The 22,336-nt window shown below is 41.7% G+C and overlaps 1 protein-coding gene across 8 annotated transcripts in view; it reads left to right on the top strand.

Moving 5' to 3' along the window:
• Window positions 1–12,595: 12,595 nt before the first annotated feature.
• Window positions 12,596–22,336, top strand: part of KIZ (kizuna centrosomal protein) — a 114,361-nt gene continuing 104,620 nt past the window's right edge. For 6 of the 8 annotated variants that reach the window (XR_012519284.1, XR_012519283.1, XM_003933154.4 and 3 more), the window contains exons 1-2: window positions 12,625–12,800; window positions 18,714–18,776. Coding sequence is in view for 6 of the 8 variants with exons in the window: in XM_003933154.4 (XP_003933203.1) it covers window positions 12,712–12,800; window positions 18,714–18,776 (152 nt within the window). In the remaining 2 variants the exon portion in view is untranslated. Of the gene's footprint in view, window positions 12,801–12,830; window positions 13,123–18,713; window positions 18,777–22,336 lie in introns of those variants that run through there. The other 2 variants (XM_010343716.2, XM_010343717.2) reach the window with 2 other exon arrangements.

Below are 22,336 nucleotides of genomic sequence, written 5' to 3'. Positions count from 1 at the left end.
GCCATTTACGTATTTTAAATGCTATAATAGCTGGGTTTAGAAATGAGGTACACAGATAAACAGACATAGATGTGCTTAGATTAACTCAGGAAAGCCAAGTAAGATACTGGTAACTCATTGCCTCTGGAAAAGAAAACTGGAAGGCTTGTGGAATGAGGGAGATATTTGTTGCTATCTTTTTTACAATTGAATTTCGTATAATGTATTGTTTCAAAAATATTATAATAATGAAGTAATATATGAGAGCTGTCCTGCAAGCCAGCCACCAGAGAAAGAAACTAGACCACTGACTGACACAGAAAGAAAGGCCCAGCCAACATCTATACCAAGGCCCCAATACGAGAGTGAAGCCATCCTGGACATTTCAGCCTTAGCAAAGCTCCAGGTTGAATGCGCTTAATATGTGAGCCAGGTTATCCAGATGAGCTCAGGCGACCCACAGATTCATAATAAATCATGTGATTATAACAAGTCACTAAAACCTACATGCACACACATGAAAAAAAGAAAGGAAAGGAAGAGAGAAGAAAAAGTTCAATGCAAAATGGTGACTTTTCCAAAATAGAATTCTAACATAAGTATGAGACACATTTTAGGTGACTCTTGTTGCTGCTAAGTGATAGCAAGTAGTTAACTGTGTACACAACACCATCCCTGAGTGGTGGTCTCCTATCACAGGGACCCAATGATACAGTTGAAAACACACAGACCTTGGAGAAAGGCTGGACTAGATCTAAATAGTCGGCAAGTTCCTTAACCTCCCGAGCTTCAATGAAACAGGAATAATAACACACATTTTGCAGAGCTCTTGTAAGGCTTGAAGAAGTAATCTCCCACACATGATTCTATGGCTGAAAGAGAGTAGGTATATAATAATCATTGACTTTTTGAACCACTACCATCCCACCCCAACTGTATCAGTTATCTAATGCTGTCTACCAAATCATCCCCAATCTTAAAGACTTAAGAGAATAATGATAGTTTATTATCTCATGCTTTCTGGGGGTCAGAATTCAAGAGCAGCTTGGCTGTTCAGTTTTTTCTTGAGATCCCTTGTGAGGATGCAGTTGGATTTTGCCTAGAGCTGTAGTCATCTGAAAATCAGACAAGGCTGGAGACTTACCAGCACTGGTAAGTTGGTATTGCAGTTAGTGGGAAGCTTCAGTTGCTCTCCCAGTGGTACTTCCAGGACTGCTCAGGTGTCCTCACAATATGGTAGCTGGTTTACCCCCAAGTGAGCCATCTTTGAAAGTCATTCAACATCGCACAGGTTGGCCCTGATAGAATGCAGGAGGGTACTACACAAGGGCATGAATTCCAGGGGAAGGAATATTGGAGGACTATTATGGGCTGAGTTGTATCCTCTAAATATTCATGTTGAAGTCCTAACCCCTAGTACCTTGGAATGTTACTATATTTGGAGATAGGCTCTCTACAGTGGTAATTAAAATTGTATTAGGCCATTCTTACATTGTTACAAAGAAATACCGATAGCTGGGTAATTTATAATGAAAAGAGGTTTAACTGGCTGATGGTTCTGTAGGCTGTAAAGGAAGCATGATGCTGCCAACTGCTCAACTTCTTGGGAGACCTCAGGAAACTTACAATCACATGGAAGACAAAAAGGGAGCAGGATGTCATGTGGCCAGAACAGGAACAAAAGAGAAAGCAGGGAGGTGCCACACACTTTTAAACAACCAGATATTCTGAGAACTTACTCACTATTGTGAAGACAGAACCCAGCACCAAGCCCATACAGGATCTGCCCCCATGATCCAATCACCTCCTACCAGGCTCCACCTCCAATATTGGGATTACATCTCAACATGAGATTTGGGGGATGAAGCCATAGATCCAAATCATATCAAAGGCTAAATGAGGTCATCAGGGTGAGCTCTAACCCAATATGACCTGTGTTCTTATAAGAGGAGACTGGGACACAGACACAGAGGGACACCATGTAGACGCAGGGAGAAGGTGGCCATCTACAAGCCAAAGAGAGAGGCCTCAGAAGAAATCAACCCTGCTGTCACCTTGATTGCAGACTTCTAGCTTCCAGAACTGTGAGAAAATTTATTTCTGTGGTTTAAGTCTTTCAATTTGTGGTACTTTGTAATGGCAGCCCTACAAACTAATACAGGGGCCATGATGGAAGCTGGCTTCTATACTGACCACCTTATTGCATTAAAAATAATGGCTTTTTCAGCTATAAAACTACATATTGTACAATTTTATTTATATGAAATTTCCCGGATAGATAAACCCATAAAGATAGAAAGTAGGTTACTGGTAGCCAAGGACTTGGGGTACAAAGGAATGGGGAATGACTACCAGGAGGTATATGATTTTTTTGGGGGGGTGATGTAATGTTCTAGAATTCATAGTGGTGATAGTTGTACAATTTTGTAAATAGGCCAAAAATCACTGAATTTTATTCTGTCAAAGGATGAATTTCATCACATGTGAACTATATCTCAATTTTTAAAAACATCTTGGGCTGGCCATGGTGGCTCATGTCTGTAATCCCAACACTTTAGGAGGCTGAAGTAGGTGGATCATGAGGTCAGGAGTTTGAGACTAGCCTGGCAAACATGGTGAAACCCCGTCTCTACTAAAAATACAAAAATTAGCTGGATGTGGTGGTGAGTGCCTGTAATCCTAGCTACTCAGGAGGCTGAGGCAGGAGAATCATTTGAACCTGGGAGGTGGAGGTTGCAGTGAGCCAAGATCATGCCATTGCACTCCAGCCTGGGTGACAGAGAGAGATTCCATCTAAAAACAAACAAACAAACAAACAAACAAACATCTTGTTGGCTTCTTCTTGCACACCTGACCATCAGCCAGTATCTTTGGGGTGGTCTTCTGGCCTGGGTTCTGGTCTCAGAACTCAGTTGAGGAATGCTAAAGAAATATATCGCAGCCTTTGTCCCAAAGATGGCCTGTAACCAAGTTGTGGTCATAGAACATGGTGTTAAAATACTTGCAAAAAGATTCCAGTTTAAATTCATCCCCAAAAGGTCCACCACTGAGAAGACACAGTCCTTCCATAACACCTCCACAGGTCCATCCAGCTTCCACTCCTGGAGGAGTGGCCCACCTTGGATATGACACAGCCTCTTGTGCCTCAGTTTCCTTGCTCCAACAAACACTTGCCATTGTGAGAAGCAGTAGAATATAGTGGTTGAGAGTTAGGGCTCTGGTGCTACATTGTATGGATTATAACACCACCCCTCCTTTGACAAGCCATATGGCCTTGATGGAGTGGCTTAACTTTGACATGCTCCAAATTTTTCATCTGGAAAATGAGGCCAATACATATAAAGAGCCAGGCACAAAGTGAGGCTCCATCACATTAGCTATTGGTGGGTATGTACCAACACACATGCACATAACCACACACGCATAACTTCTAAATTAATCTGTCACCATTCCTTTTTGGTTATATTTAGAAGTCCTAGAAAATTCAGAATGCTTCCTTGTCCTCAGGGAGAGGTTGGAACATTTGTTTATTGAGTGTTTTCTACTAGCCAGGCCTGTGCTGAGAACATCTTAAATATTTGTTTCATTTACTCCTTTCAATTACTTGATAAATAAAGGTGACCCTGAGAGGAAGGCACTCTTACGATCGCCATTTCACAGATGAGGAACTGGAGGCACAGCAAGGGTAAGTAATCTCCCAGGGTTACACAGATTGTAAAAGAAGTGGTAGTATACATGCAGAGGGGGCACCTGAGCCCAAATTCCCAAATTCCCTCATTTTAGAAATTAGCAAAACGAGGCATTCAAAATGTTGCGACGTGCTCAGAGTCACACAGTCACTAAGAGGCAGAGCTGGGACTGGGACTTAAGTCTACTGATTCTGAAGCACATGATCTTTAGACAACATGGTGCTGCCTGCATGTCCTTGATTTCTACCCCTGAGGCCGATGGACTGAGATCTCTTCAACTGCCAGGGTTGACACAAAAGCAGTAAAACTGAATCCCAGGTTGAGGTTCCCAACTGAATGTTACCGAGTCATCAGTGATGAATTCAGATGACCAGAACCTGACCCTGCGTAGGCAGGTGACTGCAGAGCCAGTAGGGTTAATGAAGAGGACAAAGAGGAAGCTCAGAAAATGCCTTTGAGAGAAAGCGACAAGTCATAAAATGCAGAATTTGGGCCATTACCTCTGATGACTTGCTTTACTTCCCAAAGGGATATTTTTCTTGCCTCCCGAAGAAGCAACGCTAGCTTGAGTTGGTTGAGGGGTAACTCTACCAGGCATGATTCCAAGTGCACTACACAGATCATCACATTTAAGGCTCCCAATGACCCTGAGAGGAAGGCACTCTTACGATCACCATTTCACAGATGAGGAACTGGAGGCACAGCGAGGGTAAGTAATCTCCCAGGGTTAAACAGATTGTAAAAGAAGTGGTAGTATACACGCAGAGGGGGCACCTGATCCCAAATTCCCAACCCTTGTATTTGACTGCTTCTCAAGGACACAATGGCAAGTGTTTGATGATTAAGAGTAGGGAGGTGTTTTGTATAGCAGTCACCATCGAGGTGTGCCCCAGGAATGAATGAAGCCAACATTTCTACAAAGACTGTGGATAATTGCAGACAATGAGAAGTGGAACATTCTACACATGGTGCCCTATCATCTTGTAAACATAAATACAGAGCCATCCAATAAATGGTATTTATTATGCAAACCCTTTGGTTTTAACCTGCCTGCGAGTTGTTAAGTACAGGTCTAGAGGGTCCCTTTGTTTCCAATCCTTGTAGTTAGGAGTACTTGTTGAACCCTGATGAGAAGTGCATCCAAGTGGCAAACAATTAAGAAATTTACCAAATGATTTTTGAGGAGAATCTTGGCATTCAAAGATTGTGCACATGTGACATCACCACCTACAGTCTGTCACTCATGTACCCAGCGCAGCAAGGCTGCTGAGCTTCTCCTGCCTGGCACACCATGCTGTGGGCCAGTCCTGCAGGGAGAAGAGAGTGGAAAGATTTGTTGCTTCGAGTCTATCTCCTCTGAGAATTCCTCTTTGTCTACAGAGGGATAATCCTGGAGACCTCATGGAAGCCCAATTCAAGGACTTCAGTGGAAATCATAGGCATATAAGAGCTGTGAGACAGAGTGAGCCCATCTCATTTAAGTAGGGAGTCTCTCACTAGAGGCAGTCAACTACTCCCAGATTCAAGTGATTCTCCTCCCTTAGCCTCCCAAGTAGCTCTCCTGCCTCACAGGCATGTGCCACCATGCCCAGCTCAGTTTTGGTATTTTTAGTAGAAACAGAGTTTCACCATGTTGTCCAGGCTGATTTTGAATCCCGAGCTCAGGGAATACTCCTGCCTCAGCCTCCCAAAGTGCTGGGATTACAGACATGAGCCACTGTGCCCAGCCAGGACCTACATATTAATTGCTGCTTTATATAATATGAAATAAAATGAGGAAATTTATGTTTTTATTTTATTTATTGGAATCTGCACCAAATTCTTATTATTTTAAATTTGCTATTACAAATGTCTTTGTTAGCCAGGCATGGTGGAAGACACCTGTTTTCCCAGCCAATTGGGAAACTGAGGCAGGAGAATCACTTGAACTCAGGAATTCAAGGCTGCAGTGAGCTATGTTCATGCCACTGTACTCCAGTCGCGTGACAGAGTGAGACCTTGTCTTAAAATAAATTTTATTAAAAAACAAATGTCTTTGAGCAAAGTGCTACTAGTAACCTCATGCCTTCCTGTATTCGTCAGTGTTCTTCAGGACACACACACACACGCACACACAGACCCACAAACACACACACACACACACACACACACACACACACACACACACGGAGAGAGAGAGGGAGATTTATTTTTAAAAATTGGCTCATGAGATTGTGAGGGACTTTGTTCTTTTCTCCTAAGGGCTTCAACTGACTGGATAAGGCTCATGCACATTTTGGAGAGTAATCTACTTTTCTCAAAGCCTACTGCTTCAAATATTAACATCTAAAAAAAAATCTTCACAGTGATGTCTAGACTGGTGTATATAAAGTCACACTGTTATAAAGATGATACCCAAGACTGGGTAATTTATAAACAAAAGACATTTAATTGACTCACAGTTCTGCATGGCTGGGGAAGCCTCAGGAAAGTTACAATCACAGTAGAAGGTAACGGGGAAGCAAGGGACGTCTTACATGGCAACAGGTGAGATACACACACACACACACACACACACACACACACACACACACACACAGAGAGAGAGAGAGAGAGAACTCTCAGTGGAAACTGCCAAACATTTATCAAACAACCAGATCTCATGAGAATTCCCTCACTACCACAAGAACAGCAATCACCTCCCACTAGGTCCTTCCCTAGACACAGGGGTATTACAATTCGAGATGAGATTTGGGTGGGGACACAGAGCAAAATCATATCAACCTTCCACCAAAAATGGCATCTTACCTTCTATTCTTACCTTTCCACTTCCCAGTGACCATGTCCTCCCTCTCTCTGTTCTCATCTTTCCACTTTATCTCTAGAACTGTGTGGTTCAACACAGTGGCTACTAGTTACATGTAGCCTCTTACATTTTAATTTTAATTATTAAAATAAAATAATAAAATATTCAGTTTCTCAGTTGCACTAGCCACATTCAATTGCCCAGTAGCCATGTGTGGTTGATGGCTACCAGACTGGATAGCACAGAATGGCACATTTCCATCACTGCAGAAAATCCTATTGGACAGTGTTGCTCTGAATGGTTCTTTATTATAGCCTGGGCTTCATTATCTGGGATTCTTTCCTTGAGTCTTGGCTCTTAATGTTACTGTTCCAGGTTTTCATTACCATCTGAATAGTCACATAAATTCTCACTGAGAATTTTATGGAAATATATTTTGATGCATTTGTGTAACTTCTGCATGGAATTCTTGTGTATTAGGATAATCAATGCCAGTTGCTGAGACAAACAACCTTCAAACAAGTGGACCCACACAATTAAGATTGCTTTCTTGCTCAAGTCACTGTCCCGTGCTTATTGCAGTCAGTCACTCTTATTCCAGGGCCTCAGAGTTCTCCAGTGGATTCTTTGCATCTAGCCAGGCAACTAAGGGAAACAGGAAGATTGTGCAGGATGTTTTGGGGTCAGGCCTGGAAGTGGCTGCATCACTGCAGCTCCCATTTCACTAGTCAGACTTGGTCATGTAGACCCACCTAACTGCTAGCAAGGATGATAAATGCAGTCTTTCTGAGTTCAAGAAGGAAAATTAACCAGAATAATGAACACATCATGCTGCATCACAGCATGTAGAAAAATGCATTCTATGTATGCTATTCCCAATACATGAACCACATATCTATAAAAACCCTTCTAGGTCACATAATATGTATTTTACACATCTTGTACAAGGGAAATAAAAAATATAGGTAGCTTCAAATGATGAGTATCAAGGCAAAGGATATATATATAGAGAGAATATATATATGAGAGGATGGACTCTGGAATTGGAACAGGCCTGTGTCCAAATCCTACCATTCTTAGTCCTACCACTATCATTAGCTTCACAAGAACACACTAGTAGTGTGATCTTGGGCTAGTTGCCTAGACTTGTGGTACCCTCAAAGAACTGTTGTAGATCTAAATGAGGCTATGACAGAAGGGGTTATATATTCACACATGGAACATCACAGATTTCCCCCCTACTTCGTACATTTAATTTATCTCTCTCTTTCATTTTGGTAGAGTCTTGCCCAGGCTGGCTGGTGCCCAGGCTGGAGTGCAATGGCTCATAGCTCACTACAGTCTTGAACTCCTGGGCTTAAGAAATCATCCCATGTCAGCCTCCTGAGTAGCTGGGACTATAGGTGTGTGCCACCATGGCTGGCTAACTAAAAAAAAAAAATTTGGTAGAGAGTGGGGATCTGACTACGTGGCCCAGGTTGGTCTTAAACTCCTGGGATTAAGTGATCTTCCTTCCTTGACCTCCTGAAGTGCTAGGATGATAGGCATGAGCCACTTTGCCCAGCCTCATCTTTACTTTTAATCAAATTTTCTAATGGGGTAAGAAGCAAAGTCTTATATTTCTGCATAGGGACTGCAAAATGAAATCTTTTCCTACTGTCATATCTATCATGGGTTGAAATGTGTCCCTTGCACAATGCATTTGCTGAAATTCTAACTCTCGGTACCTAAAAATGTAGTCTTCTTTGGAAACAGGGTCATTGCAGATGTAATTAGTTAAGATTATACTGGAGAAGGGTGAGCAGCTAATCCAATATGATTGGTGACTTCATAAAAAGGCAGAATTTGGAGACACATATACAGGGAGAACACCATGTGAACATGAAGGCAGAGGTCAGGATGATGTGTCTACAAACCAGGAAACACCAAAGATTGTCTGCAAACCACCAGAAGCCAGGAGAGGGGTGTGTGGCAGATTCCTCTCCACAGCCCTCAGAAGGAACAAATCATGAGGATACCCTGATCTTGAACTTCTAGCCTTCAGAACTATGACACAATAAGTCCTACTGTTTAGTACACCTAATTTGAGGTACTTTGTTATAGCAGCCCTAGCAAACTAATATGATATCCAAGCAGTCATTATCTCAAATATACATGATTTCATTAAAGGCAATATGGTGTGTAGCTTTTAAAATATAAAATGCTGCTGCACTGAGATGCCCAGAAGAATTGAAACAGGACTTATTGGGTTTCCCCACTTGTGGAAAGTAGAAAAGTTCATTTTTTAAGTTTTCTTTCTTGTTAAGGAATAAGTGTGCTAATAACTTTGTTAAGCTTTATCCTGTGTAGCTGTTAGATATGCCATGGTTACAGGCACATAGTACATTCTATGTGCTTGTACTTTAAATGAGATATCTGTGCTGGATGTGCTCACAGGCATGTCCCAGCTTTCCATTTCTTTTACCTGTTTAGAAAAAATTTAAGTTGTTAGTCAATTGGGTTTTAGTTTAGATTGTGAGGTGCGGTAAGAACAACCCCAAATGCATAAGGAATAAATTTGTATGTATTCCCTTTATTCTTTGTACTCTCATGGCAAGATGGCTAGTGAGAGTACCCTTCCTGCAGTCCAGGAAGTAAAAATTGCATTGCTGAAAGATCCCTTGTCTCAGTGCTAATTTTTTCTTTGTGGCACCAAGCATCTATTTCCAACATCTATTTCCAACATCTATTTCCAACACCACTCAATTAGTATTAGATCACGCCCCCCTTGTCCAGTCACATTTCTACACAACTGTCGATCATGCCTATCCAATGAAGTCCCCATAAAAGACCCAAGGGGACAGAGTTCAGGAAGCTTCTGAGCTGGCTGAACAAGTGTAGGAGGTTCCTGAAGGGTGGTGTGCCCATGGAGGGCATGGAAGCTTTAAACCCCTCCCCTAGACTTCATCTGATTAATCTTTTCATCTGTATCCTTTGTGATATTGTTAAACTTGTAAATGTAATGTGTGTATGTGTGTGTGTGTGTGTATATACATATACGTGTGTGTATATATATATATACACACACACACATATGGAAATACGTTAAAATTAGAATTTCCCAGAATTAGAATACATATGAAATTCTAATTTCAATGTATATTCTAAAATCAATTTTTCACTTATTAACTGTTTTTGAGCTACAAAAACATCAATTTCATTTGGTGCACCCTAAGATTCATGTGATTTCTGGGCTGGGATGCTGGCTTCCCTTGCTGTTAGCTTAATGGGACCACTAGGGATACATATTTTGAACTAGATTCGTTAATATTACATAGATTTCCAGTTATGTGACTTTGGCCAAGTCCCTTACCTGCCCTGAACCCTTTTCCTCCCATGTAAAACAAGGGAATGAAGCTAGTCTTCCTCTAAGTTATAGCTAAGACATTCTGGGACTTACAAGAAGCCTTGATCTAAGCAGACTTGATGACTCTTGGGCCAGTGAGCTAAAAGCAGGGCTGCTTACAGAAATAATCTCAGCTAAATAAGGGTTTGAAGACAAATATTAAAAGAGAGGGCTCCAGCAAATTAAATATTCAAAATGAAGAGTTTGGAATTTATTAAAAGCCCGTCACCATTTAAAATGCATAATTTTAGCATACATTCCCTAGAAATAGTCCCTTTGTTTGCTATGTGTTGTTGTTAATAAAGGAGATCCTACATCTAGATTTGTCATACGTCATTAACAAATCAAACGTAGGATGCAAATTACAATTATTTTGAATTATGTATTTACTATTTAATTACATTTAATTTTAGACTCTCCTAAAATTGCCTAATAAAAATTTGGGGGTGTTAAATGACTGTCTCATCTGCTTACTCTGTGCTATTTGCTGAAAATAGTTATATTGATTGTTTGGGATAATTAAAAGAAAAAAAAAAACCTAATCTGGGTCCTAAAGAAAATATCCTAAAAATTTAATGCTTTTTTTTTTTGCCTGGGTTGTAGTAAAATACTAGTAAAACGTTAGTGACACTAAACTCATTAAAATAAACCTTTGCACGTTACCACTGAATCAATTGGCTATAACTTGAATAACTAAACACAAGTCACATCAGTGCTACCCTTAGACTAGGCCAACAAGGCCTCTGCCCTGGCTTCTGTATATTGGAGGGTCTGTTCTAGCCCTTCTCTGCCCATGGTACTCCATGCAAGGCAGGGAGTTTCCAGGGCCAGATGACAGGCCCACCTGGGGTGCACATACACATGCTCTTCTAGAATATACTCTAAGTACCCAACACCCAGATATTCCCTGCTCAGAGGGGTCCAAGCTGCTTTCTAAGGTTTTAAAAGACCTCTGAGCTGTGTCTTTCCTGCAAGGGTGACCATCACTGGCATGGCTCAGTGCTGGGCCAAGAGGAGGCTGAGGTGGGGATGTGGGCAGAGTTAGGACTTGTTGGCTGGAGGAGGAGGAGGAGAGGCAGGACACACACATCCCTGCCTGTGTGTGAGACCTCTCACAATGCAAGACTGAGCCTGGGGTGGGAAATGGGGTTGGGGGGAGCTAGAGAAGGAGGCAAACTAAATTCCACCCTAGTTTTCCAGGTTCTTAAGAAGGCATATTGGTCAAAGGGGAGAGGAGAACACATATTTTACCTACAGTTCACTATCTTGAATTACAATTTAATATTTAGGCAGATGGTATGAGGGCCTCCATTCACACTCTTGCCCTGGACCTGGCAAATGTGAATGGAAGACTGAGTTAAATCATAGTTTTGTGTTGTTGGTCTTTGAGTGCTCCATCTCTCTTACAATTATAGTTTGTCACATCTTGCATCTTGCAAGTGTAAATAAAATTAATGGCATAGAAAAGAAAACAAAAGAAGTGAAAAATAAGAGACTAAAGAAACTCTACAGGCTGGGCATGGTGGTTCATGCCAGTAATCCTAACACTTTGGGAGGCCAAAGTGGGTGGATCACTGGAGGTTAGCAGTTCGAGACCAGCCTGGCCAACAGGATGAAACCCTGTGTCTACTAAAAACACAAAAAAATACAAAAATAAAATTATCTGGGGGTGGTACTGCACATCTGTGATCCCAGTTACTCAGGAGGCTGAGGCATGAGAATCTCTTGAACCTGGGAAGTGGAGGTTGCAGTGAGCTGAGATTGCACCACTGCACCCCAGCCTGGAAAAGAGAGGCCATCTCAAACAAACAAACAAAAAACAAACAAACAAACAAAAAAGAGTAAGGAAGGAATGAACGAATAAAGGCAGGCAGGCAGACAGGCAGCAAAAGGCTTAATTTTTCTGCCTAGTAGGTTTTGGAATACGGTTGGCTTCCTTCAGGAAGCTTTATCCCCAAGTTGATGATGATAAAACCTAATGCTTTCTATGTGTTGGGTTCTCTTATAAACACTAACACATATTAACCAATCGAATTAATCCTGTGTTAACAGCCTCCCACTTTACATATGAGTAAACCTGGACTTCAAAGGGTGACTAGCACACGGCCTGGCAGCTGTGTAGCAGACAGGGAATGTGAACCCAGGCAGTTTGGCCCCAGGACTCCTGCTACAGGATCCCACAGGACGTTAGGAGCATTGTCTATTATAGCTGTCTTCATAAACTTCTGCTTCCCAAGCGACTAGTTAATAATTTTTCCCTCTCGCCAATGGTACTGGCACCTGGAGCACTAAACACATCCTTAGATTCAGCAAGGATTTTCGAGTAAAAGGTTGGTGCACGGTCGGGGCTGAGCATAGCTGTTTAGTATTTGAGGGTTTGTCTTTTTCTGTGGTGTTTTGTGTCGCTTTTGAGTACTGATATAATAGAACAAGCTTAGTACAGTGCCTGGCACTCAGCAAATCCTGGCAAGAAAGGAGGCCGAGGAAAAGAAGTAAGCCAGGAGAGACGGGAGAAAGGAAAGGAATGCGCTTTGTAAACATTACCGTAGTTGGTGCGAATTCTGGAAGGTGAGGGGAAAAGAGACGCAGGTGCCGAGGCGGAGAGAAGAGGGCACCAAGCCCCGCCCCTCCGACGTGGCCCGCCCCGGCCTCACGATGCCGCGCCTCTGCCCCGCCTCTGCCCCACCCCATGCAGGTCTCCGTCCCGCCCTCCATGGCGTCTTTGCCCCGCCCCCTACGGCGTTTGCCCCGCCTCCTGCGGGCGGCCTGGCGAGGTGTTTACCCATGGTGCATCGTGGGGCGGTCTCCTCGGGCAACCCCGGCCCAACTGCCGCCCGGAGGCTGTGCTGAGCTGGCGCGGCGGCGGCTGCAGCATGAGCCGAACCACCGCATCGTCTGCGCCCCACTCGAGTCCCGACTACTACGAGAGGCTGGGCCAACTCCAGCACGGGCTGCGGGACAGGTACGTCCGCTGGGGCAGGCGTGGGGAGTCGGCCGGCGCCGAGGGTCTTCCGCGTGCCCTGCCCCGTTTTCCTTCCCGAGGTTCCCCGGGGCCTAGGCCCGCGCGCAACGCCCCCCAGGCTTCCAGTGGGGCCTAGAGGACAACGTTTACTAGAGACGCCCGCTGTATCTGGGATGGGAGCGGAGAGAGCTGAGAGACCGCCCCCCGGCCCCCTCAGTAGCCGCTAAAGCCTGGTCTCGGGTTTGAGGATGCGGCCGCGTCACAGAATTTGCCCAGCAGTGAAAGTGGGAGTTCTTCTGCCTGTCACTCTCCGTCAAGCCCTGTGAGTTTCTCTTGTCCCCTTTACACGGCCCCTCCCAACTCTCTTCAAATTGTCACCCCGCCGTGACAGCTGCACTGCATCAATGATGACAGGTTCTGGAACGCAGACGGGAGTGTGTGTGTGTGTGTGTGTGTGTGTGTGTGTGTGTTTGTCAAACATGTGCCCTGTTTAACTCTGGAGACTTTTGTGGGGAGCGAGGGCTGGCTAGATTTCCAGCGAAGGGATGAATTTCCAGCTGGAGAAGTCCAGCTTCTAGAAGGTTCATGATGCCTTTGATTAAGATATGAAAGATGGGAACCACCGAAAACAACTAGATCTAAGAGTGCATAGAAAGAGAAAATTATACCGCAATGCACATAAATAACCACGTAAAATAAATTGCTGGACCTCTTATTTAGCTGCTAAGTTAATTAGAGTTGTAAATCCCATTAGTTGACAAGAAAGGAAATGGATTTTTGGATCTCTTGATAAACAAAACATTTAATGAGTGTTGAAAGTTACAAAACCATTCTAGTGCACAGGAGAGCTGTGTGTGTGACAATGCCAAAATGATAATAATTACATGGAAAATAAAGGCAGAAGTAAGTGATTTTGAAAAGGAATTACAATTAAATCTTATGCTAGATTTAATTCTCGTCAGATGTTTATAGAGCATCTACAACAGGCTTTCTTAATTGTCCTTATCATTTTTTCCTTTGTGCTCCTTTTCTACATCCTGTTTTCTTTCTGACATATCACTCACCCATATCAGTGACCTTTTAATTTCTAACTTTAGAAAGAAATCACTTCCTGCAGAGCCTTCCCTGTTTCAACCCATTCCTTAACTTTTGTGACTCTTGGCATTCTTACAGCACTCATAAATAGCATTCTCTTTGAACTGTTAGTTGTAAGTTATTTTTGTTTGCTGTGCTAGGAACACCTGGCTGTTTATAGTCCTTATGGCACAATAATTGTATAATGATTATGTACTTTATGATTAACACTTACTCCTTTAATTATTAAACAAGGTGAGGCTGTTGAAAACATATAAGGAATTTGAGTCAAATTTTATAGTCTGTTCATGGCTCTACATTTGGAGGTTTGTTTTATTTTTAAGTCAGTACAAATCTGTTGCTGTGTGTGTTCATTTTTCATTTTAAGAATTTACAACTGATTCAAATTAAGGCGCATTGTACACAGTTATAGAGGCAAATAACTCTAGGTACAGAAAAGGCTGCAGTAGAAACATCAAAACCTGGATTCTAGGTTATGAACAATTGTGTGACCTTGAGCAGGTTGTTCCATCTCTCTGAATCTTGGTTCTTTACCAGAATGGGGGGGCTTGACTAATATGCAAAAGTAAGTCACAGATTTGTTGTTTCTCTTTGCTAGAAGAATAGGCCTTAAAGTAAAAAAGAAAAAAAAAAGCCGAAAGTTGTAGTTTTGCAAAGCAATGTGTAAAGAATATTACTGTCTGTATCCAATTTGAGTGTTTGGATGTACCTTTTTGTTTGTTTGAGACATAGTCTCACTCTGCTGCCCAGGCTGGAGTGCAATTGTGTGATCTCAGCTCACTGCAATGCCTGATACCCAGGTTCAAGTGATTGTCCTTCATCAGCCTCCCAAGTAGCTGGGATTACAGGCATCCACCACCAACCCCAGCTAATTTTTGTATTTTTAGCAGAGATGGGGTTTTACCATGTTTGCCAGGCTAATCTTGAACCCCTGACTTCAGGTGATCTGCCTGCCTCTGCCTTCCAAAGTGTTGGGATTACAGGTGTGAGCCATCACACCCAGCCTTGGATATACCTTCTTAAACAAACACAAACAATTCCAGTGATAATTTCACTGTCTCTTAAATTTCTGAATCATTTCATAGGTTGCAACCCTGGGTAGTCACAGCTGCTTTATTGATCCAGAATCTTCTGGGAAGTGAGAGACAAAAAAAACTCCCTCTTTCTCAACCCTTTTAGAGGTGGTCATTGCAATGTTAGCTGGTCAAATAACCAGCATATTTCTAGCCCGTCATCTTAGCTGTAATTACATGTAGATGCAATTTTATAGTCGGAATGTTTTCCTATATGTGTACAGTGTTTTCTCTGCATTGTGGTGAAAGTCAATAATTGAATCTAAAAGAGTCTAATGGAGTGACTTGTTATAGTGTGTATAGCATCCACAAGCATGATAGAAACTTACAAGTGGAATTGGCTCTTAACAGTTATATAAAAACATCCCTTTAAAAGGACCCATTAGCCAGCCATGGTTTTTTTCAGTGCCTATATTGATTCAGAGTAAAATATCATAATAGTCTAGAAACTGATACTGAGATATTAGTAGATTAAGCTGAAGATGGTATTGAATTGTAGTATCAAGACAAAAACAGAATAACAAGTGGCTTAAAAGTAGAAAACTCAGCCAGATAAGGACCACTCAGCTGTATAAAACTGAAAGGTCCAAGTGAGGGGTGCAGGTGACTGAAAACATGAACTATGGGTAAGCATCCCAAGGATGGATGTTTCAAAGATTCTGAAATAGAGATTTAATGTGTAGGAATTGCAAATCATGGAAAAGCTTTTCATTGCGGCAAATACCTGATTTTTAGTATTAAATTTAAAAAAGACATGGAGGGCTCAGCATTCAGAGGTGCTGCAGTGTGGATCAGGGGCTAGAAAATAGGCCTGTGAAGAAAAGTTAACAAGATTAGTGCCATTTTGCCTGGGAGAGAAAGCCAAGAGGTGTTTGATTGTCAGGGTATGAAGTGTTATGATAGAGAAGAAGTGTGAGCAGCAGATGTCTGCATCTGCTGAAGAAGTTTTACATTCATTACTAAGAACTTGCTACTTGGGAGGTGATGGATTTCCAAAGTGACTGTGGTCCTTTTTCACTAGAAGTCATAGATGAATGTTAAAAATTATTTTAAAGTGGCCAGGTGTGGGGGCTCAAACCTGTAATCCCAGCACTTTGAGCGACAGAGGGCAGGAGTTCGAGACCAGCCTGGCCAACATGGCGAAACCCCATCTCTACTAAAAGTACAAAAATTAGCTGAGTGTGGTGGCACATGCCTGTAATCCTAGCTACTTGGGAAGCTGAAGTAGAATCGCTTAAACCTGGGATGGAGAGGTTGCAGTGAGCCAAGCTTGCACCAGTATACTTGTCTGGGCAACATAACAAGACTCCCATCAACACAGCAAGACTCTGTCTCAAAAAGAGAGAGAATGAGACAGAGAGAGAGATAAATATAATTGTATATAATTAATATAATGATATTAAATATATAGAATTATAATTTAAATATTAATTATATATAATTATATAATTAATGCAATTATATATTAAAGTAAATTCTAGCTTACAAAAAAGTTGCAAATGTAGGACAAAGACTTCTAATATTCCTGTCACCTAGATTCCTCAACTATTAACGTTTTATTAGATTTTCATTGTCTTTCATTGATACTGAGATACTAGTTCAATATCTGTCTAAATCTTTCTGTCTAAAACCATTAGCCTTTTCTGAGCTATGAGAAGTGTATGTATGATGCCTCATCACTCCTAAAATCTTCAATGTGTATTTCCAAAAACCAAAGATGTTCTTGTACATAATCACCGTACAGCCCTCCTAGTTGTGAAACCAACCCACAGACCCCATCAGATTTCACCAGCTGTCTTAACGATGCCATGCCCCCAACATTTTTTTTTTGTCCTGGTCTAGTGGCTCATCTGGGAACCTAGGTTACATTTGGTTGCCATGTCTCTTCAGTCCCCTCACATCTGGAATGATCCTCAATCTTTCCCTGTCTTTCATGTTCCTGACAAATTCATAGAGTACAGCTTTCATTCTAGAGGGTGACCTCAGCTGAGTCTGTCTGATGGTGTCTCATTACCAGACTACAGTCATGCTTTCTTAGGAATACAATAGAAATGAAGCACTACCCCGGGGTACAGGGTCATAGATGTATTTAGAGGTCTTCCTGCTCTTGTAATGTAATGACAAGTTACTCACACTATTCAGTCATTCATTCTTCATGAACTGAGTACCCAACTGATTGTGAAACTCTAGAGGGGGAGTGGTAACTAATAAAAATTTCTAATGTGGAAGCAATTATGCCATATGTCCTTCACTTCTATTCTAAGTTCACTCTTAGTGAGAAAGTAAAGATGTGTGATGCTGTTGTAAAAAATGTGTGTTTTTGTCATTTTTTTCCTTTTAATCTTTTTTCTTCCCTTTTTAACATAGGCATACTCCAGTCCATAGGTTGTGTTTCCCAAGTGAAGATTCTGTGTCTGGACCCCATTTTCCCACTAAATAAATTTTGGTTAAATGGTAGTTTCCATTTAACATTATGCAGAAAAAACTTTTTAAATCTGTAATGTAGCTAACAGTGACTTTGGGGATGATCTTTTTTTAAAGGAAAAAAAATTATCTGAAGAAATTTAGAAACTAATAATTAAGAGCTCACAAATGGAACATGAGGCCAGCCCCTTTCCCTCAGGAAGCCAACTGAGATCACCTCTGTCGGAGTCTTTATCTTTGTTTCACAGCCTTTTATTTAGGATTCTCCACTTGGATAGGATATTATGTGGTTTCTTTTTTGGCCTTTACTTAATGTTAACTTAGATTAGCAATTTAGCTCCAGTTAGGTGGGTTTGAAGCAAATGGTGGTGCTCAAATGAAACCCTCTGTGGCTAAACCTCCCAGGCACTCTTCTTGGGACTGAATGGTTTCATCATTTTTACCTCCCAGCCCCCTGGTTTTGGCTGCCTCTGCTTCCTTTGCTGCCCAGTTCCCTTCTCCCTACTGCTAGCACTCACCTGAACAGCACAGGTTCAATCTTTACTGACAGTAGCTCCAGGGAAACAGCAACCTGTGACAAATAATGGTACCATTATAGAGTTATACAAAGAAATTCTTCCAAATTTGAAGTGATAGTGTTAGGAGACCTGGTTTTCATGTAAGTGAGGCCAGGTTTACTTTTCAGAGGCCCTTCTCTAGCTCATGCACTTGGCTGTGCCCAGGCTTGTCTGACTGAAAACAGAGCAAGCCACCAGTCTTCAATCTGTATACAAGATGTAATGGGACTCCATCACTGAAATGCCAGAGACTCTGAGAAGCCTAGCCACATTACATTTTCTATACTTATATTGTTTATTATTGTCTGTCCTTCTCCCTAGAACGTCAACTGTCTGAGGGCAGGGATCTTGGCTGGCTAGTTTACCATATTAGTTTACAGGCCTAGAACAGTGCCTGGGTCATCATAGGCACTCAGGAAATACTTGCTAAATTAAGGTACCTGCTTCCCAGCTTTTTCCTATTGTGTTTCCCATTTACTTTGTGAATCTGTTCTTTTGCCTCATATCGGTGTTCTTTTTGTTTTTTAGATTTCCCTGGTGACGGCTGCATACTTTTATGTCTTTGTTTTAGATGCATCTGGCATTTTCTTCTTAGACCAGAGAAACATTCTCATAAAGGAGTAATTTGGTATTTGGAGGTTTTTTTGACCTCTAATCAACACCTTGCAACAAAGGCATGATTTCAAAGGAGAGCATGGTCTAAATCCAACTCCCTATTACTTATCAGTATAATTACTTATAAAATGTTTCTTTTTTTATTATAGTGAAAAGAAGAGATTGGACCTGGAAAAGAAACTTTATGAATATCACCAGTCTGATACATACAGGTAAGAGATGACAGTGAAGATAGTTTTCAAGCCAGGTTGTATATATTAATAAAAAATTTAACCCTAATGTTATATCATAAATATTGTAGCTAAAGACTGGTGTTTTTTTTATTTGTTTTGTTTTGTTTGAGAGGGAGTCTTGCTTTTTCTCCCAGGCTGAGTGAAGTAGCATGATCTTGGCTCATGATAACCTCTGCCACTTGGGTTCAAGCAATTTTTTCTGCCTTAGCCTCCCAAGTGGCTAGTATACCTGGGAAGGCACCCACCACCATGCTGGCTAATTTTTCTATTTTTAGCAGAGACTGGGTTTCACCGTGCTGGCCAGGCTGGTCTCAAACTCCTGACCTTAAGTGATCCCCATGCTTCGGCCTCCCAAAGTGCCGGGATTACGGCCGTGAGCCACTATGCCCAGCCTAATTGGAGTACTCTTAACCATTCTCTTATTTTTAGTGTGTAATAATTTGAAATAAAACACTGCAGTTTAATTACTATCAAATAAATTTGGTTAAAATTGGTATGAGATCAAAATATCTTATTTTCATTATTTCATACTTGTTTTATTTCCAGAATCTATTTTGCCTAAAAATCTTAAAATAAGACATAGTCTTATCTTTTTGGTTGCAATTTAAACACATTGAGCTTGTGTGATGATTAAGATGTAATTTCGTGGTTGATCTTTCAACGTACTACTGTTGGCAGGGTTACATGGTATCTCATTTGTTCATGGTTATATAAGAATGACTGTTAAAATTATAAGCAGTGAATAATATATTGTACATATTATCCTTTTTAGGTTTCTTCCTCTACTATTAAGAGCAGGCTTTAAATATTTTAATTTCTATTTCATAAAAACTGAACTTTATCCTTAAGCTAAAAGTATGGCATTACCTCTTTTATTATTCATGTGAAGAACTTCTGGCTTTGATAGCGTTAAATTTGTGATTTATCCATGTCACACTACGAGTGAGAAATGAAAAGATCTCATCCAGAAGAGAGAGGCTAAGAATCCTTTAAAATCAAATTACCTCTTAGGTCAGTTCTTTTCCTTGTCTTCAAAATCATTCTTTGGTTTTAAGATTTAGTGTACTTCTAAAGCTTTCAGTTAGTGTACTTCTAAAGCCAGATGTATGGCTTCTAAAGCAGCCATACTCCTCTAGTAACTCTGAAAGAGACAAGAACTCACTTGTTTTGTGTGAGGAAGAAATAGCCAGCATTGTGGATGCCGTGGCCTCAGGAGTGGGCTGAAGTCTGAGGGGATCCTTGGCAGCTGCCAGTTTTCTAGCCTATGGCTAAAGAAGCAGAAGACTGTGTGTAGGCGTTTCATGTAGTCTGTTCTTGGGAAGCCTCCTGGCCTTCTGGTGGTGGGAGAAAAGGATGGGCACCTTTACCAAGCTGTCAGTTCACTGAGCTGCTGCTTCTCTCCCAGTCTCTTACTGAGGATATGATTTTCTAAAAATAGGCTTGCTTAGATTGCCTGTAGGAGAAAATCCAAACAAGGCTGCTTCCACCTGGTACCTGCCAGAAGGCAGAGTCTGAGATGAGGGTCTGTGTGTAGGTGGTAATTTATTTGATGAGGTAATCACCTAAAATTGGAGAGTAGAGCTGGACAGAACAAAATAAGAGCTGTTCACTACAGTGAGCACCTGGGGCTCAGCCCCTCCAGACCTTCAGAGGAGCCTTCAGAGGAGCAACGTACCCTTCTGCTTTGCACAGTGACTCCTGCGAAAGGAAAGGGGGTTGCATTCTTACTGGTTCCTGACCCCCCCACTGGTAAGGGCAGCCCCAGGTGGTGTTAACTTCTTCTTACATCTAGGCTTTTCCATGCTGCAAACTCAGAAAGGCGTCCCTGAGATAGCAAGATGCTAAGTGCAGCTGAGGCAGAGGCAGATGTTCTCAGGTGATGTTATACCACATGCAGCAGGCTGTGGCAGCTATGGTGACTGTGGCTGGTAGAGAAAAGGTTGGGCCAAGAGGTGTGAGGTGGGCATGAGCAGTGTCCCATCCAGCAGCCCACCAGACTAACCATTATGTATACCCTTTTTAATTTACCATCACCATCTCTTTCCAGCCTCCCCTGAAGATTTGACACTGACTGAAACGTCAGGTTCTTAAGCATGATGGGATCTTTTATAATATAGTGTAGACTTCTGGGCTTTGTGGTTAGTTTACCACAGTTCTATCTGAGCCTCACAGCTATTAGCCTGTGACCTTGGGGCAATTACTCCAACATTCTGTGCCTCCATTTCTTCTGTCAAATGGGAATAATGATAACTGTGAGAACTCAACAAGATTCATATAAAGCCTTAAAGCAGTGTCTGACCTAGAGTCAATTATTATTTATTATAATTTTATCAACATTCTTGTTCCCATTTATTGCCTTTGAGCTTTCTGACATGCTGTTTTCCCTGCCTGGAATGTTTTACCCTCATCTTTTCATTTTTGATGTTACCAATTTTGATTGACTCTCATTCATCTTTCAGGTTTTTTTTTTTTTTTTTTCTCAAGACAGGGTCTTGCTCTGTAGCTCAGGTTGGAGTGCAGTGGTGTGATCTTGAGTCACTGAAGCATCTGCCTCCTGGTTTCAAGTCATTCTCCTGCCTCAGCCCCCTGAGTAATTGGGGTTATAGGCAATGCCCCCACAGCTGGCTACTTTTTGTATTTTTAGTAGAGACGAGGTTTCACCATTCTGGCCAGGCTGCCCTTGAACTCCTGACCTCAAGTGATCCTCCACCTCAGCCTCCCAAAGTGCTTGGATTACAGGCATGAGCCACTGCTCCTGACCCATCTTTCAGGTCTTAGCTGAAAATTATTTCCACTGGGAAGGCCTCCCTGAGTCTTTCAGCTAGGTCAGGTTGCCCAGTGTGTAGAAGACCTTTTTAGTTTCCCTCATAGCATTCATTCATCATGTATTTACTTATTTCATTGTTTTCTTTGTTGAGCTTAGCTGAAAGACTTTGATATTTGGAGTGCTGAATATATGGATGATTTCTTGGGCAGATAAGTTACTCGTGTTCCACTTTGAAGGTTAATGTGGTGGCCGGAATGGAACTAGAATTTGGATGGAAAAGGCATGGTACTATTATACCCACTCCAGGTAGACACCAGCAGCAGCAGCTTTACTAGTGCCTGAGTGTGAAAGACAGTATGTTAGGTTCCACCTCCCTTATAGTTACTTGCATCAAAAACGCAGAGACACGGGCAGCAATAAGACCAGCCTTCAGTTTTTTGTTCAGAAAGAAAAATCAGGACAACCAACCATGGTCAAAGCACAGAATTATTAACACAATAAAGACTTTCTTGAAAATTGTTGGCCTAGGGTTGGAATTTTAAGGTCTGTTGCTAAACAGCTTTAGATATCTCCAGCGTCTTTGCAAATCTTTAAGGGTGAGTATTTTTGTCATTCTAAAATTTATTTTTGTTTGATGAAAGAATGTTGAATACTTTATTGAGCCAACAATAGAAATGCTGTGTAATAGGGAAGAAGAGAATTAACAGCATTGGTACCGTGAGAAAAGTGGACTGCACAAGTTGAACTATCCAGTCTGGTTTTTTTTTTTTTT

The sequence above is a fragment of the Saimiri boliviensis genome, chromosome 9, assembly GCF_048565385.1.
Source record: "Saimiri boliviensis isolate mSaiBol1 chromosome 9, mSaiBol1.pri, whole genome shotgun sequence".
Taxonomy (NCBI): domain Eukaryota; kingdom Metazoa; phylum Chordata; class Mammalia; order Primates; family Cebidae; genus Saimiri; species Saimiri boliviensis.
Note: the sequence above shows the minus strand (reverse complement) of the source record. Positions and strands in the feature narration are given on the sequence as shown.